At 49.0% G+C, this 16,373-nt stretch overlaps 1 protein-coding gene across 1 annotated transcript in view; it reads right to left on the reverse strand.

Annotated features, from left to right (window-relative positions):
* The window catches only part of CELF6 (CUGBP Elav-like family member 6), a 29,827-nt gene extending 14,530 nt beyond the window's left edge, over positions 1–15,297 (reverse strand). Inside the window, exons 1-3 of the mRNA XM_044230284.1 lie at positions 15,036–15,297; positions 11,204–11,286; positions 2,604–2,652 (exon numbers count right to left, since the gene is read on the reverse strand). Coding sequence (XP_044086219.1) covers positions 2,604–2,652; positions 11,204–11,286; positions 15,036–15,297 — 394 coding nt within the window. The remainder of the gene's footprint in view (positions 1–2,603; positions 2,653–11,203; positions 11,287–15,035) is intronic.
* Between the last annotated feature and the right edge of the window lie 1,076 nt (positions 15,298–16,373).

Below are 16,373 nucleotides of genomic sequence, written 5' to 3' on the forward strand. Positions count from 1 at the left end.
GCTTATAGGGATAAATATATTAGGACAGGTGTGACCATTAACTCTGAAGGCTTATTGAATGGGATCACAGAGATAAGACTTGAATAGGGCAAGCTGTCCCACACTGATGTCAAATGTTACATTTCAGAAGCAAAATCCAGTACCATTTTAAAAAGCTGAGTTTCTAAAGCGTTAGTTTGTTTTAAAATTCAGCAGAAAGCTGAATTCACTTAAGAAGAAATATATAACATTGAAGAAAAGGAACACATTTTGATTACTAACAAGATTATCTAACACAGATCAGTTGGTAGTTAAATACTTGTAAATTGTAAAGGCCCAACTGTTTTTGCAAGGCTTATTACATATGCCTCCTCTCTCCTGAAGATGTAGCAGGGAACATTTGGTGGCTCTGAGTGGGAGCAGGGAAGAGTTGAGAGATCTGGTCATCTAAACCTGCAAGAAGGATTTATTCATGGATGCCTTTAAGAGCCATCACTTGTCAAGAAAAACGTAACTACTAAAACTGTGCAAACGTAACTACGTAAAAACTGTGCAAAACGCAACTACTAAAATTATGACTTGTACTGCCAGGCGGTCCTCTTTTCAACTAGATTTGCTTTTCCTGCTCTCTTGAGCTGCTCTGAATCTGAACAGGTGTATATAGGTGGGTACAGAATCTGTCAATGACATGACACCTGAAAACTCTGTGCAAAAAGGGGAGGGTAATGATAAAACTCTGGCTGATACCACTGCGTGGGGTCCAGATGATAAGGACATATGGACCAGGCCAAGCAGAAGCCTCATCGGAAGCATGCTTTGTAGAGCTGCCCTCTCCCCAACAAGATGTTTTGGACTCCAGACAGCAAGAGTGCCCCCAGCACTGGAAATTTAGTTCCTGAACCAGAGCCAGGTTGCATCATGTTCTGAACTCCGTGCGTGCTATTCCCTTTGCCTAAGCACTTGCTCCCTCTCCCTTCCTTTCTCTATTTGACTACTACTTTTTCATCCTTGAGATCTCACCTTGAATATTACTACCTCAGGAAGTCCACCTTGACCTTCCAGACTAAGATAGATGCCCCTTGTTATTGTACCCACAGTCCCCTCAGGACTTGAAAAGCACTGATCACACTGAATAGTAACCTCTTATTTACTATCCCCTCATAGCTCCAGAGCTCAGTGAGGCCAGATGCCAGGTCACAGATGCTCACAGAGAGATGCTCACATCTCTATTCCTAATGTGGAGTAAGTTACTCAGAAGATGTTGGTTGGATGGTTGAATAAACTACAGGCTCAACCTGCCTGCTTCTTAGCTCACTCAGGTGCTCTAAGCTAGCCTCTGAGCTATGGAGTAGTTAATGTTTGTGGACAAGGCTTAGAAGAGGTCCAACAACAGCCAACAATGGCCTTGATACCTAACAGAGCTTCCCAAAAGGCAGAAATTCTCGGGACAAGTGAACCAGAGGTTCCGTAGGGAAGCTGGAACTTTTCAAAAACCTGTCTGAAAAGAATGAAGTGGGAAAGGAGGACATGTGTGAAGGGGAGGAGGAAACGTGGGAGTATCTCTTCAAGGCAAAGTAGAAGTGGTAACACCTTGGCCTCAAATTGAGAATCAGAGACCAGAGGTCAGATCATCTAAAAGGATAAAGGAGGGTTTCATAGAGGATTTAACTCCACAATGGACCCATGAAGCTACCAGAGCCCCTCGTAAGTACAGACAGTGAGCATGAGGTCTGAGAGGATGCGCACAGTCAGTAGACGTTAATAAAGGTCTGTCAGTTGGGTTCTGTTCTCTCTCTGATTGTGGGCAGCTTGTTCCACCTAACAGTGCCATGACTGATTTTGGGTAAGGCAGGGAGAGAGTCTTATCCAAAGGAGAGAGTCAGCAGACATCAGGGCATTAGGCAGATATCCTGGAATGATCTAAGACCCAAAGGTGGGAAAGATACCAAAGAACTGAAAACAAAAGCTAGCATCACTTTTCCAGTGTGGAAACTGGTAGAATGTAGCTGGTCGTCAAAAAGCACAGGCTTTCTACCCCTCCTGTTCTTAAGGAGCATTGGTTCCAGGAAACAGTACTACTAAAAATAAATAAATAAATAAACCTTCAAAGACTTGCCATGGTCCTCATTGCAGAGTCAAATTCCTTTATATGACCTGCAAAGTCTGTCTTACCAGACTCATCTTTTACCATAAGTAACCAGGCAATTGCAGTGAGGAAATGAGTGGTCCCAATCCAGAGTGGACAGAGCCCTCTCTGATGAGAAGAATATGAAAAAAAAATTTCCAGCCTGGTTTTTCAAGCAAATCTGGAAGTTACATCTGAAAAAAACAGGAATGAACTCTCTCCAGGGCAAGGTGATAAGAGCCCCCCTTCCTTTATCTCCAGCATCTTCTCAGTCTCTTCCTGCTTCTTTGGAGTGTAGGGGCCCTGGGACCCCATCTCTCCGCAGACTGAGCTGGGAAGACTAAGCTCTTTCTGGTGCTGAACAATTCTGAGACCCACTTTCCCTTCGACCGGCCCAAGGGAGCTCTAGTAATAAACCATGGGTAGGACTGACTCGAGGAATAGGCCCACCGTCCCCTACATAGGTGATACCCTGAGGTTTGTCACGTAGGGAAGTTACCTCCTCGGCCCTCACTGGCAGCCGGCTTCACTTGGATCGGACGATTCATCTGAAAGACATTGGACCAACACACCCAGTCAGCATGACTGCCTGGTCCTGGCACCGGGCTTCTCCTCCCCTCAATGCCTCAGGATCTAAGCCCTGTCCCCTTTGAACTCTGTACTCCACCACTCTCATGGTGGTCTATAGGTTTTCTCCAAGATTCTTCATTAAACTGGGAAATTCAGAAGGTAGGAAACCTGGATGGTGGGGTGAGAGGAAGCTTGGTGGCAAGCCAGGATGAACCGTGGCTGCTAAAGAGATTCGGCTCTGGGCTGGAATGACTATGCGAGGCCTGTCCCTCTGGATCCTAGACCTCCTTACAGGCTTTGGGTGAGGAGCTGGCTGGGAGGGTGGAATTGCTACTGAAGATTTGTGTTTTGTACTAAAACAGAATATAATTCTATATGTCATTTAGATTAAACAATCTGGGAATCAGACTTAGTGCTGCTTACCCCAACTCTGCCTTTTCATGGTTGTATGACTTCGAGTAAGCCACCCTCTCGCAGAGTCAGTGTGTTAAATGGGGGAAAACCTTCCCCAGCTTCTGTGTTGCCACAGTTTCTACACTCACCCCCTCAGTTCCCTCCCTGGGCCCCCCTTCCCTTGAGGATGCTGGCGTTCTCCAGCGTACCATGCTTGGCCCTGCTCATCCCGCTGTTCCCATTCTTCCTGGATAGTCTCGCCCACACCCGCAGCTTCAGCTACCATCCCCGCAGGTCTGACTCAGAGCTCTGCATCCCCAGCCCACACCTCCCTCCTGAGCTTCAGCCCCGTGTACCCAGCTACTTGCTGGACAGTCCCGCTGGCATCTTCCGCTCAACACTCCCACACCAGAGCTTATCGTTTTGCCCCGACCTGATCCTTCCAGTCATCCAAGCTAGAAACCTGGAAAGCAACTTGACTCTTCCCTTTATCCCCTCCCCCCACCAACCAGATTCCCCTTCTAATTCAGGGGTTCCCTGATAAGGGTGGATAAGAATCACCTGGGAACCATACCAGACTCTCAGGTTGGGGGATTGTACAATTTGCAAAAGCTCCTAGGTGATTTCAACATACACTCCCACACATTCCCATCCCCCAACCACCCTGAGAGAATTCATGATTGAATCCCCATCTCACCTTCCTCTCATGGGTGTTGTGGGGATCACATGAGATAATGGGGACGCAAAAGGTCTTTGTAAACTGCCAAAAGCTGGGAGCGTAGGATGTGAGGAATTATTGTTGGGGGCAGACAGCTGAGTGCCGGGAGGAAAGAACAGCGGCCTTCCTGTTCATGGAGGAAGGGGTACTGATGCCCATCTGGCCTGAGAAGGTGATGATCTGACCCCCTCCCTTCAGGAAATGCACTGTTTCTGCACCAATCAGGGCCATTCCATCCTCTACCAATGTGCTCGTTGCCGAGACAACAGGCAGCTTCCTGTTACCATAGCCACAAGTGCTACCCAGTAACCATGGTAACGCCCTGGCAGTCACAGTTGAGCAATTTCCTTTGGATCAAATTTGGGGGTGGGGGACTGGGGAGGGCTTATTAAAAAAAAAAAAAAAGGAAAGGAAAGGAAAAGAAAGGAAAACAGGCCAGGCCTGAACCAGCGCAATCCCCCTCCCACCCAGGGCTCAGGTTCTTATACGCTCTGACACACCCACCCGCTGGCAGTGGAGCCCCTGCAGTGTACCAGGTTGTGGGTGGGGGCCGAGACACCGACAGGACTCAGGCTGCAGTCTAGAGGGGATGACAGATCAATCCAAGCAGATCAGGGCGAGCTGGACAGGTCTGGATTGGCTGGGACCAGGGACCAGGAGGAACGGGAACCGTCCCTGGGCATGGCCACCTGTGATTGTGGAGGAGAGACCAAGAGACAGAGCCATGGAGAGCAGAGAAACAAGGAGAGATGAAGAGACATAAGAAGACAGAAATCATGAGAGAAAGAGACACACCCAGAAAGGGGCAAGGAAAGAGAGAAATACTGGTGGATATGGGAAGGAAACGAAGGGATAAGAGGTCAGGAAGGAACACAGGAAAGGCAGGGAGGAGTATGGCAGGGAAGAAGGGAAAAGGGCTAGAAGCCTGGGGTGGGGTGCAGTGAGGGTGAGCAAGACCATCATTATTTTATTAGTTCTTAAATAGATCCTGAGAATTTCTCTCTGGAACCTAGAGGGACAAGCACATGTGACAGCAGTGGTTTCCATGGCAGCTGCCTCCCTGGCTGGGTTTCTGGAGAGATGGATCTCATCAGTGCTCTAGGGGACACCCCGTTCCCCCTCCACCCTCCCCAACTCTTGAATGGAGAGTGGGCATTAGGTGAAATATACCTGTTCATAGACCTGGCAGAGTCCAAGCCTCAGAGTCTGGCACTTAAGCTTACCACTGTTCGGGCATGCTGCCAGCATTTCCTGAACTCTGTGAAGAGCCCCAGCCTGGGCCCTTCATGGAAGACAACAATGACCCTTGAGACCCTGTCCTCGATGACTTACGGAGGGGACTATAACACCACCATTTTGTAAGAGCCCACTATGTACGATGCCCTTTCTGGGAGACCATACATACATTGTCTCTAAATTCTTTCCAACTGCTCTGCAAGGTAATACCATTGTCCCCATAGTATAGATGGGAAGTCTGAGGCTGAGGGAGGATAAATAACTTGTGCAAGTCACAGGATGGGTAAGTGGTTGAGCTGGGATTTGTCTCCAAGTCTGTCTGATGCTGAAGTCCATGTTTTTGCATTGTTGCTGTTCAACTCCATTCTTAAGACATGAACACGAGGAATGAGGCATAGAGTGACCAGGGCCTTAGGAGGAGTTCAAGGTAGAATTCTGTAGGAGAGGCTGACTCCAACTGGAGAGGTCGATACAGGGAAGGCTTTACAGGGGAGGCAAAGTTTGACCTGGACTTTGCAAACTGGGGTCAATGAGCCATGTGGAGATAATGGGAGAGATAAAGCTGGAGGCTTAGCACTCCAGATGGCTGGGGGATAGAAAGGAAGCTGCAAGTTTGAAGGAGCAAGGATTCAGGTAGCCAGGGTAGAGCAAATTGCTTCTGAGTCATATGGATGTGGATTTAAATCATGGCTCCATCAGTGGCAACTTCTCTAAGGTCTCTGAGCCATAGTATGCACATTAGTAAAAGGGAGAATTATGATCCTACCATGCAGTGTTGTGTTTGCTTGTTTGTTTTTAATGGAAGGGTATGAAACTAGAAGGTAGCCAGTGACCACGGTGGGAGGGATTGTGAAAACCACAACAAGGAATTTTGGCTTTGTTGTATTTCCAAGGCAGTAGGGATCCAGAGAAGGATATTAAATGGGGATAGATCCCATGAGCTGTCACTATGCTGAAAAAACGATCGGAAAGGGAAAGATTAGAGATGGGAAGATCAATGATACAGGTAAGGGGTGAGGGTGACCTGGACCAGGGCAGAAGGAAATGGACAGATTCAAGAGATGTTTAGAATGAATTAACTGGACTAAAATTCTACTGGATGTGGGAACTGAGGGAGAAAAGGAAGTAGTGGCTGACCTTTAGGTTTATGGCTTAGGTGCTGAGGGATTTGGCAGTTTGGGAGTTTGGAGTTGCAGGGGAAGTCCCAGGGGAGGAGCCCAAGAGGATGAGGACAGAGTTGGGGAAAGTAGTTCTTCTTTGGTCCCCACTGGGAAGTGGTTAGGGAGGACACCTGGAATTTAGATACACTCTGTATGACTGGAGTAAAAAGAGACCTGTCTGCATGAACTGCCTAAGCAACCCTGTCCTGCCTCGTTCTTGCCACAGCCAGCAGAGGGATGTTGGAAGTAGGGTGAGGCAATCCCTGTTCCCCTTTGAATAAGGGGAATTGCATCCTTGGCCAAGAATTTGTCCTGGGACCTCAGGTGAGCTCCTGCCCTTGGCTGAGTACCTATTCTCTTGAAAGTTTCCCAGATAGAGTCCAGGCCCACGTCTGCTTCAGGGCCCAGACCTCGTGGGGAAATCAAGGGAGAGAATGTCAGAAAGGAGAGAGAAGAACCTATTCCAGGCAGTGGAGTGGAAAAGTTTAGAGGCAGTGCAGTCACACATGAGACCTACCCCTTTTTCCTGCTTGATTTGCCTAAAATTCCTGCTTTAGGGTGAGACTTGAGTCCATCAAGACACTTCTGTGTCTTACACTGAGCACTTGTGCCCTCAACTTCTTAACCACCACCATGGGAAGAATATTTATCAGAATTACTGGTGTGTCCAAGAGAGGTGTCACGGATGCAGGGAAGAGAGAGGCAGAGAAAAAAAAAACTTCACCGTTTTCAGTTCTTTGTTCTACCTACCCCCTCTTCTAATCCAATCCACTGCCAAGTCCCACTAGTTCTAGAATCTATATGGATATCCTAAATAGCTCTCAAGGCTGCCCTCTCTTCCCCATTCCTGCCCGATCCCCAGAGCTAGGCCAGTATACTCCTTCTGTCCTAATGGATCATCTGCCTCCAGTGTTCTTTCCTCTGTAACCCAACCATCATACTGTAGCTGAAGTGATCTTTTAAAACCAGTCCCTCACTCTTCCTTGATTAAAATCCACCTATGGGAGTGCCTGGGTGGCTCAGTGGGTTAAGCCTCTGCCTTCAGCTCAGGTCATGATCCCAGGGTCCTGGGATCAAGGCCCACGTTGGACCCTCTGCTTGGCGGGGAGCCTGCTTCCTCCTCTCTCTCTCTCTCTCTCTGCCTGCCTCTCCCCCAACTTGAGATCTCTGTCTGTCAAATAGATAAATAAAATCTTAAAAAAAATAAAATCCACCTATGGTTCCCTATTGCAAACCTCCCGATAAAGCCCAAGATCCTAAGACTGGCAGACCAAACCTGTGAGTTTTGCCTCCCTTGCTGCTCCAGAGACACAATACTCTTCATTCACATAGAGCCTTGGCTGTCTTCACCGGACACCTTCCCTGCCAGTCCTCACACTGTATCCAGAATTCCAGAAGTCGTCTTGTCTTTCAGCTTTCTAGACCCTCAGATGTGATGAAATGTGATCATATTTGGGATCGGGTAGCATTCCCTCTGTGAAGCATCTCCTCTCTCTCCACTCCTGATGCTTCTTTTATGTGCCCAGGTGTAAACTGCACTGAGATGCAGTGAGTTATTTCAGGCTGGAAAAAGCTCCTTGAGGGCAAAGTTCTGATTTGCTCACTAGGCAGCTGCTAGCACATACAGTGCCTTGTGTGAGTTACAAAAAGGCACTCCCCTGACTCTGTGGATGAATTTGAAAAAAAAAATGTGCCTCTTCCTTTGGGGTGACACAGCCCTGTGATAATGTGCATGGCTTGGTCAGGAGAGCATGGATGAATTTTAGCCCCCACTTGCCCTTTCTGCACAAGCTGTTTTGTGCAGGGCACAACCTGCAAAAGCAAATGCACGCAGTTGTCTGTCTCCTTCACAGTGTTTGAAGGGATGAATGCCCAATGGAAAGGAAGTCACGAGCAGGGAGAGAGACAAGTGGGGGGAGGGCACCTTCTGGGCTAGGGTTGGGCCCACCTTCTAGGTGGATTCTGCAGCCTAGAATGAGGCTGCAAGACATAGCTTCAGCTTTATGAAGAAGAAGCTACAGAAGATGGGACAGAGCACTGAGGTTTAAAGGAAGTCCTGAGTGGGGAGCCAAGTTTTGATAGGTAACAGAAATTAGCAGGGGCATGTGAAGGGGAGCAAAAGGGAGATCCCAGTCCAGTAGATATTGTGAAATTTTCCCCAGAGGTTCAGGCTTTCTCTTTGGGGCTGCCCCAACCTTTACGGCTCCCAGGGTGACAATCCTGCCTGTCTCTAGTAGGAGCCCAGATTAAAGTCTTCCCCTGCTTCTCCAGCAGATGGCAGCTGTGCCCAGGACCCAGTGCCTACAGAGAGCTGGACACCCTCCTCCCTTCATGCTGATGGGCCTGAGGCCAGGTGACTAACGCTGCTGCTGCCCCTGGCAGGCCCAGAGGAAAGATTGATGGCACGGACATTGCTTGGGCTGGCCAACAGAGCCATCGATTTTCATTTAGGAGAATAATTAAATATTAATTTTCACTTTGTTAAGCTGGAGAGGGTGAATAAAGCCAATCCTGGCAGTACAAAGGCAGGCCATGTTGGAAGCCTGTGGATGAAATGGTGGGAGAGGGCAGATGTACCCAGTCATCATCCCCTCCAGAACCTTAGACCTGTCTTCCACCAGCTTGGCCCAGGTAATAGGGTAGTAGTTAAGTGAATGAGTTCTGGAGCCAGACTACCTGCATCTTCCCAGGTCTTCCTACTAGTGGCTTCATAACCTTGGGTAAGTCACTGGTTTCCTTTGACTGAGTTTCCTCATCTGTAAAATGAGAAGGCCAATAATACCTTCTTGTTAGAGGACTAAATGACTTTGAACGTGCAAAATGCTAGGAACACTGTCTGGAATCAACAAATGCTAGTTATTATTTTTTCTCTTTTAGCCTTCAGAAATTATTCTGTTAGTCCAGAGCCTCACAGCTCTTATCTCAGGTGCTCTCAGCCTCATTCAGTCCTCCCTTTGTGGAGCCGTGCAGCTGGTCAAAGAGGGTTTTTTGGTTTTGCTTTTGTTTTTTAATTCCAAATTTCATCTTAATTTTTTCAGTGCTCCCATTTACTTTCAAGATAAAGTCCAAGTCCCTCATCCTGGCATCCAAAGTTTCCACTTCCACCACTGCCCTCTGGTGGATCTTCTCTCTGGCCTGGCCCATGCTTACAGGGCCCTCCTCCACACTCCCAACCCCATTTCACACCCATCTTGTTCCTTCTGTCTCTGCACCTTTACTATGCTGTTTCCCACATGGAATGTTACAGTTTGTCTCAGTGACTTTCAATTTTAGCATCAGAAGTCATTTGCTCCCATGGTTGGATGAGTAATAACTTCTACTACTACCCCTACGAACACTGCTGTTACTATTACTACTACCATCACCACCACCTAACCCATATTAGTGCTTGTTGTCTACAAAGAACTATGTTAAGTACTTTATGTGAGTTAGTTCACTTAATTATTATAACTATTCTATGAATTTTTTTTTTACATATGAGGATGCTTAGGCTTTGAAGTAAAGACATGCCCAAGGTCATACACCGAGTTACTGAGTGGTAGGGCCTGGATCCATACTCAGGTCTGTCTGACTCCAGAGCCTACACACAGAGACTTGGTGAGGATAATACGTTGGTGTTACTTAATGCTGAGTCTTCAAGAGTGAGGCTCAAGTTGCTTCAGTTACTGGGATTAGTCTTATGAACTGATGGACCACTAACAGCTTGATCAGCTCTAGGCAAACCTTGAGCCATTGCTAGGCAGCTCTGATTCAGAAAAGTGATTTCTTTGTACTGAGCTGAAATTAGTGTCTGTTCTTTATATCCACTGATCCTGATCCTGCCCTTTAGAACCACCTGCAGCAAACCAAAACCTCTTAATAATATGAAGGTGGTTGCCCCCACCTCAACAGTAATATTTACTGAGATCTTACTCTGTGCCAGGTACTTGCTAAGCCTCAGTTAATCCTCATGATAGCCCAGTGAGTTAAGTGTTAGTATAACCCCCTCCTTACAGATGCAGAAATCAAAGCTCATGAGTCTAAATAATGTATCTGAAGACACAGAACTTAAATGACAAATCTGGGATTCAAGTCTAGGTCTGCGAGACTCAAAAAGTAGTATCTTTAATCATTATGTAGTGATGCCTCCCTATGAAAGCCCCCATTAAACCCTATCTTCTTCGGCCAAATATCTCCAATTTCTTCAAATCATCATCCATGACATAGTTTATGTCCCCATCCCATCCTGGTCTCTTTCTGATAGGCTAATGATCCTCTTAAGTCTGAAGCTTAGACCTGGAAATAGTCCCAGGCTTGGCCTGCCCAGGGCATTTGAATAGTGCTTTTGTTGTAGATCCGTCACTCCTTTGACAAGAGAAAATGAGGTTCTGTTGTATGATTTGCTTTTGGTGAACCCACACTAGTTCTTAACAATCACCATTCTCTTCCTGCCACATGGTCTGTAGGTCCCACTTTGCTTTTTGTCCAGTGATTAGCCATTAGCTAACGCCATATGAGGTGCCACTGATATATAATGGTTTAACTGTGCACATATAATCAGGTCCTCTTAGCTTTAACCAAGTGTTTGGGGGAAAAGAAGGAAAGCAATCTTGGTGAGTCAAGGCACCAAAAAAAAAAAATTACAGGAAGAGGACAAAGGGAAGTGCTATAGAACTGGAAAAAAGTAGGATACCAGCCTACCCCATGTATCTGCATATATTCTCACACCAGGGACAAATGACACATTAAGCCATGACTTTAGCCAAGCCTGGCAAATTCTGGCATAGCGCACAACACTTGTGCTTCTCTGAAAAGGTAAAGTGGAATATTTGGCCCAAGTGTTAAGCTCATTTCTTTGAGCCAGAAGACTAAATATACCAAAGAACCTATAGCTGTTTGGGGCACGGGCAAGCTAACATCTAGAAAGGTGACTCTGCTTCTAGTTCCTGGTCCCAGCCCAGCCCCTACATGCTACTTTGGCATGCACATAAGGCATGTCCCCAGCCTGAGGTGATCCCCACCCCCCAACCCTCGTGGACTTACCCCTGGCAGGGTCTTCTGCTCGTGCAGTGCACTCTGGGCCTTGAGAGCAGAGTCCCGGGCGCAGTAGGTGAGGAAGGCACAGCCTGGAGAGGAAGAGGCTGGCTCAGGGGGTTTCCTGAAACCCCCAAATACTCTTTGTGGAAAAACCCCATTAAGTGACAAACTTAAGGCCACTCTCCTTTCACAAGGCACTGCTCTGAGAAGCCTTCTCTGCCTCCCACCTTCTCTGAATGGAGGGCCTTCATGTATCTGAGTCCCAGACTCTGGCTCCCTCTCATTTGCTCCTGGCTTCTTGCCTAGGGAACATGTGTACCCACATCCAGCCACATGCTCATACAATCCCACATCTCCCCTCCCCACTCCAGCCATAAGTCCGGTTGGGGTTAAACCTCCCTAAGCGGCTTTTCCTTCAGCTTTAACCCCAGCCTCTCCCTTCCTTTTCGTATTTATACTCACAGAGTCTCCCAGAATCAGCCTCAATTCCTTCCCAACTCAGTTTCAGATGGGAGGAGGCAAAAAGGAGGAGGAGGGTTGGGAGTCAAACCCAAGATATCACAACTTCTTCTTAATGCCTCCCTCCTCCAAGTTTGAAGCTGTGGAATGGGTTAATTTGAGGCTTGCAAGATGGGGCTGATTTAAAGACTTTCTGCAAAGAGGAACTTTCAGGGACCTCCAATCCTATCGAAGAAACTTGATCTGTCAGCTCTCCCAGTACTTCAAGATAGGGCCTGTTAAAGGGTTATTGTGCCCCAAATCTTACTTCTCTGAAAGAACCAGTAGTTATGCGACAGAGACTGGGTTGAGTCCAAGGATTAGTCCTACTCCCCTTTAGGTTCAGCCTCAGAAACTGGAGCCTGCTAGGAAGCACTGAGGCAGGGATCTCTTCCTTTCCAGTAGTCACTGAGCATTCACGCATTCAAAAAATATTTGTTGAGTACTGACTTATTATGGTGGGGCATTATACGGGCTTGGGGATGAAGTGGTAACAAGGCAGACACATTCCCTATTCTCATGGGGGTCATGTAAAGAATCATGAGAGGAATGTAATTTGAGTCCAAAGGGTTGAGGAATGCTTCAAAGAACACACTGAATCCTCAATAACAAACAGGGCTTAACAAAGTGACAAAAAGGGTGGTGATTATTTCAGGCTGAGGAAATAGCACATATGAAGACTGAGGCAAGAATCTGGTGTCTTGGGGAAATGGATGGAAGACTAGTATGGCTGGAGATTGGTGAAAGGAGGCAGAGTGGACGGTGAGGTGGGCAGGGATCAGGTCACCTATAACCTTGCAGGCCTCAGTCTGGATTTTGAACTTTTCTCTAAGAGCAATGAAGAGCCACTGAAGGATTTGAAGTGGGGATCTGACATGAGAAGACCTATGTTTTCAAAAAGAGCCTTCTGAGTGTAGAAAGGAGAAAGACTGAAGGAAGAGATGGTGGATGTGAGAAGCCATTAGGAGCTTCGTGAAGTTTTCCACTTAGACCTCAGCAGACTAGGAAGGCAAATGGGAACATTTTCTCTGATGTCTTCTATGTGGCTGCGCCCTTAAGGTGGGTGACTATCTGCTATTCGTTTAATTAAAGAGACCTTAGAGAACACCTAAGACAAACTCTTACTGTATTGATAGGGAAACTGAACCCAGAGAGTGTGTCAGTGGCCGAATAGGGTTTCGAATCTCCTAACTCTTAGGCTGACGTTGTTTTCAAAGCCCTGTGACTGCCTCCCTCAGTACCCAGTCATCAGAAGGAAAATGAGTCACTCTGGCTTTTTGGATGTCGCTGTCGCTGGGGAGAAAGGAGGGAAGATGTTGACTTGGAGACCCTCCCCAATCATGCAGCAAGGCAACCCTGCCTTGGAGAACTTCGGGTTGGTTTGGGGATATATCACTAAACACCTGATTTGCTTACATCTCTGCTCCGTCTTCTGCCACTCAGCCATATCAGCTGACGTCAGAACTGGGCAGGGCTGGGGCCCTGTCTGAAAGGCTCAGGGGCCCAATTGCTGCCCAAAGGAGCCCCATGTGGACTACCTGGGATAGGGGGTGGAAAAAGGAGGGATGAAAAGACAGAGAAGCATGACTTGAGGGAGAGACACACGAAAATAAGAAACAGGAAGAATTAGAGCTAAATGGAGAGGGGGGAAAAGGATGAGAGAACAATTCAGAGACTCTGATGATATTTGAATGAGAAGAGTGATAACTAAAGGTATCTTATACACTTGCCTTATTGTACGGATGGCCCAGAAAGATTAGCTTGTGCTTACATACTGAAATAAATGTCTAGAAAATAAGAAGATGAACTGCTATGGATGGATGGACAGCCAGGCAGTTGGACAGCATTAGAAGGAATCTGGGTGGCATAGTCTTACTCTTTCATGCCCCTTTTAATGTAACCCCACCCCAAAGTGTCAAAGACACATTGCTCCCTTGCCGGTCCCAGATCTTCTGTGGGCATTTTTGTGAAGCCCCTGTGTAAGTGTGCCTAAGGACGTTCCAAAACCTCCCAGTTGAAAAGAGGTGGCAGCCTCATGCCAGCTCTCAGCGCTTAGGAAAGTATCTTTGGCTGGTACCCAGGGCCCACCACTTTTCTCCTAGGAAAATCATGGAGGATAGCTGGTGACCCTTCCCCCTCAAATCTTGAAACTGAAGTGTGATGAACATGGAGAGAGGTAGAAGTGTTTCTCCTCAAATAATTTCCTTCCCCTGCCCCTGTATGACATGTGACTCCAGCTCTCTTACTCCAGCCCAGCCTGGACAGACTTTTCTGCATGTAAACAAGCCTCCTCCCTCTCTCTACAGGAAGAAAGAGGTGTGGCTGGACAGGACTGTGGTGCCTGTCTCTCTAGCAAGGGCAGGGGGAAAAAATCCCTTCTGCCTCTTCAACCTGACCCACCCTGAAGCTCTGGTCCACAGGCTTTGCTCCAGGACCAGCCTGTGAAAGATGGAGAGCAGGAGGCTATAAAGAGGATTGGGGAGGGGTAAAGATGAGGCACCTAGTGGGGAGATTAGAGGATAAAAGAAGGGTGGGTTCAGCTGACAGGAAACATGAAGCAAGGGGGCACAAGGTGGTAGTTTTTCCCAGCTGAGGTCAGGGTTCTGGAATCAAGTCAGAAGAGGCAGAGTATTGGCATTCTGGCAGGGGGGTGGAGAGATTGGGTTATTGTCCAACATAAGGGTGGAATTTGGAGCTGAGAGCCTCCTTGTGGGGAATTGGATTTTGTGAGTTAACCAGGCCTGGATTCTGAAGAAGGAAGGACCTTGGGTTTGAGGAGGGGGGGTAGTAGCAATCTGCCTCAAAGGAAGGCTCTGTGGGGGTTGGCTGAGCTTAGAGGCCAGAATGAGGGGTACAAGTCCAAGATATATGTGCAGGCGGTTAGGCCTGAGTGGGGTGATACCAGATTGGGGGAGGAGGCCAGAAATGATTGGGTCCAGGGTTTGGGAGATTGAGGATATCAAAGGTCAAATAACTTTCCGAATTCCAGGATTTGGAATGTCTGATGAGAGGGGTGGAGAAAGGTCCAACTGAAAGGTCGGGATTGTTGGGATGTGAGAGGTGAAAGGCAGGGAGTTAGAGGTTAGAGTGGAGAACATGTCAGGGGATCAGAATGATGATCAGTGGGAGGATATCAGAAAAAAAATTCCAGGTTGGGGGTTCTGTGATCTGGAGAGGAGACTGGGCTGAAGTGGGACTGGTATTGGATTGGTGTTGGACTGACTCTAGGTAGATCTAAGGTTGGGGCTGCGGTTGAGGCTGGGGTTTGGGCCGGGCCCACTCTAATCGGATTGGGGCAGGGCTGGGCTGGGCTGGGCTGGGCTGGGCTGACCCCGCGCACCTTTGTGGAGGCCGGTGAGCCGGTCCTTCAGCACCGTCAGCTCGTAGATGCGGCCGAATTCCTCGAACAGCGGCTTGAGGTCCTGCTCGTCCAAGCCCCGCGGGATCTGCCCCACGAAGAGCTTGATGGCGTCGTGGTCCTTCATGGGCACGGCAGGACCGGGGTTTAGCCCGCTCATGCCGACGCCGCTGTCCGCGGTGCTGAAACCTAGGCGCGGGCCGGGGCCGGCGGGCGGCGCAGACCCTCCGGGCGCCGCGGCCATATCCCCGCCCGGTCCGCCCTCCCGCCGGTCCCACTAGTCCCGCCTGTCCCGCCGTCCCCTCCCTGGACCGGTGATGAGGGCCAGGGGGGAGGGGGCGGGGTCCGAGCGGCGGGGGCGGGGGGCTGCACAGGGGGCGGGTCCGGGTGGAGGGGCGTAGAGGGGGTGGGGCGGGCTGGAAAGGGGCGGGGCAGGGGGCGGGGCAGGACGGGGCAGAGGCGGCGGGACGCTGGGGTCTGGGTTGAGGTCCCCGCGCGGCGCTATCCGGGCTCCCGCCCGAGCTCTCCCAGAGCCGAGCCCCGAGCCCCAGCCCCCGTGCTTGGTGACGTCAGGCAGCCGGCTGCCGAGTCTACGCAAATGATTTGCATAATGAGGAGGCAGCGACCAATCAGAGCTGGAGTTGACCGGGCTCGGCTGGGGGCGGGAGGGGCGGCTGGGCTCACGCGCTCCTGTTCGCCATGGCAACTGGACCCTTGGACGCCCTGTGTGTGTCGAGAGTGTGCGGGCGTGGCTGTGGATCGCGCGTGTGCGCCTTGGACCGCGTGAGGGGAAGTAGCTTCGTCATGCGTGGTGATGTCTGTGGGAGTTGGAGTTAGCCCCCTCCTCACACAGAGGCACACACGTAGCCACACACACTTCCAATCACTGGAGCGTTTCCTGCGGGGGTGGATGGGGATTCCTCTTCATCATTCCCACTACCAAAGCCAGTTCCTCGGAGCCGATCCCACCCCGCCCCTCACACATCTCTCTTCGGTGCCTTCACTTCCTTAGCCACGCGCCTCAAGCACGTTCGTCTCCCCTGCATCCCCCAAAATAAAAGTTAAAACAAATTCTTCATGAGAGGGAAAAAAGAATAAAACAAAACAAAACTCCAAAACATTCCTTGGACACGGATTCTTCCTCAGGAGAGTGAGGGAACTTATATTAGCCATATTTGCTCAGTTGCCTCGCTCATTCCAATTCCGTAAGCTCAGAAATGTTATCCTCCTTTTCTGGAGAAGGGAGCTGTGGCTCTGCGAGTTAAGGAGGACAGGACCGCTCTCACAATCGCTGAGCACAGGGTAAGAAAAGAAAGGGGA

Source organism: Neovison vison, chromosome 13 (assembly GCF_020171115.1).
Source record: "Neovison vison isolate M4711 chromosome 13, ASM_NN_V1, whole genome shotgun sequence".
In the NCBI taxonomy this organism is placed as follows: Eukaryota; Metazoa; Chordata; class Mammalia; order Carnivora; family Mustelidae; genus Neogale; species Neogale vison.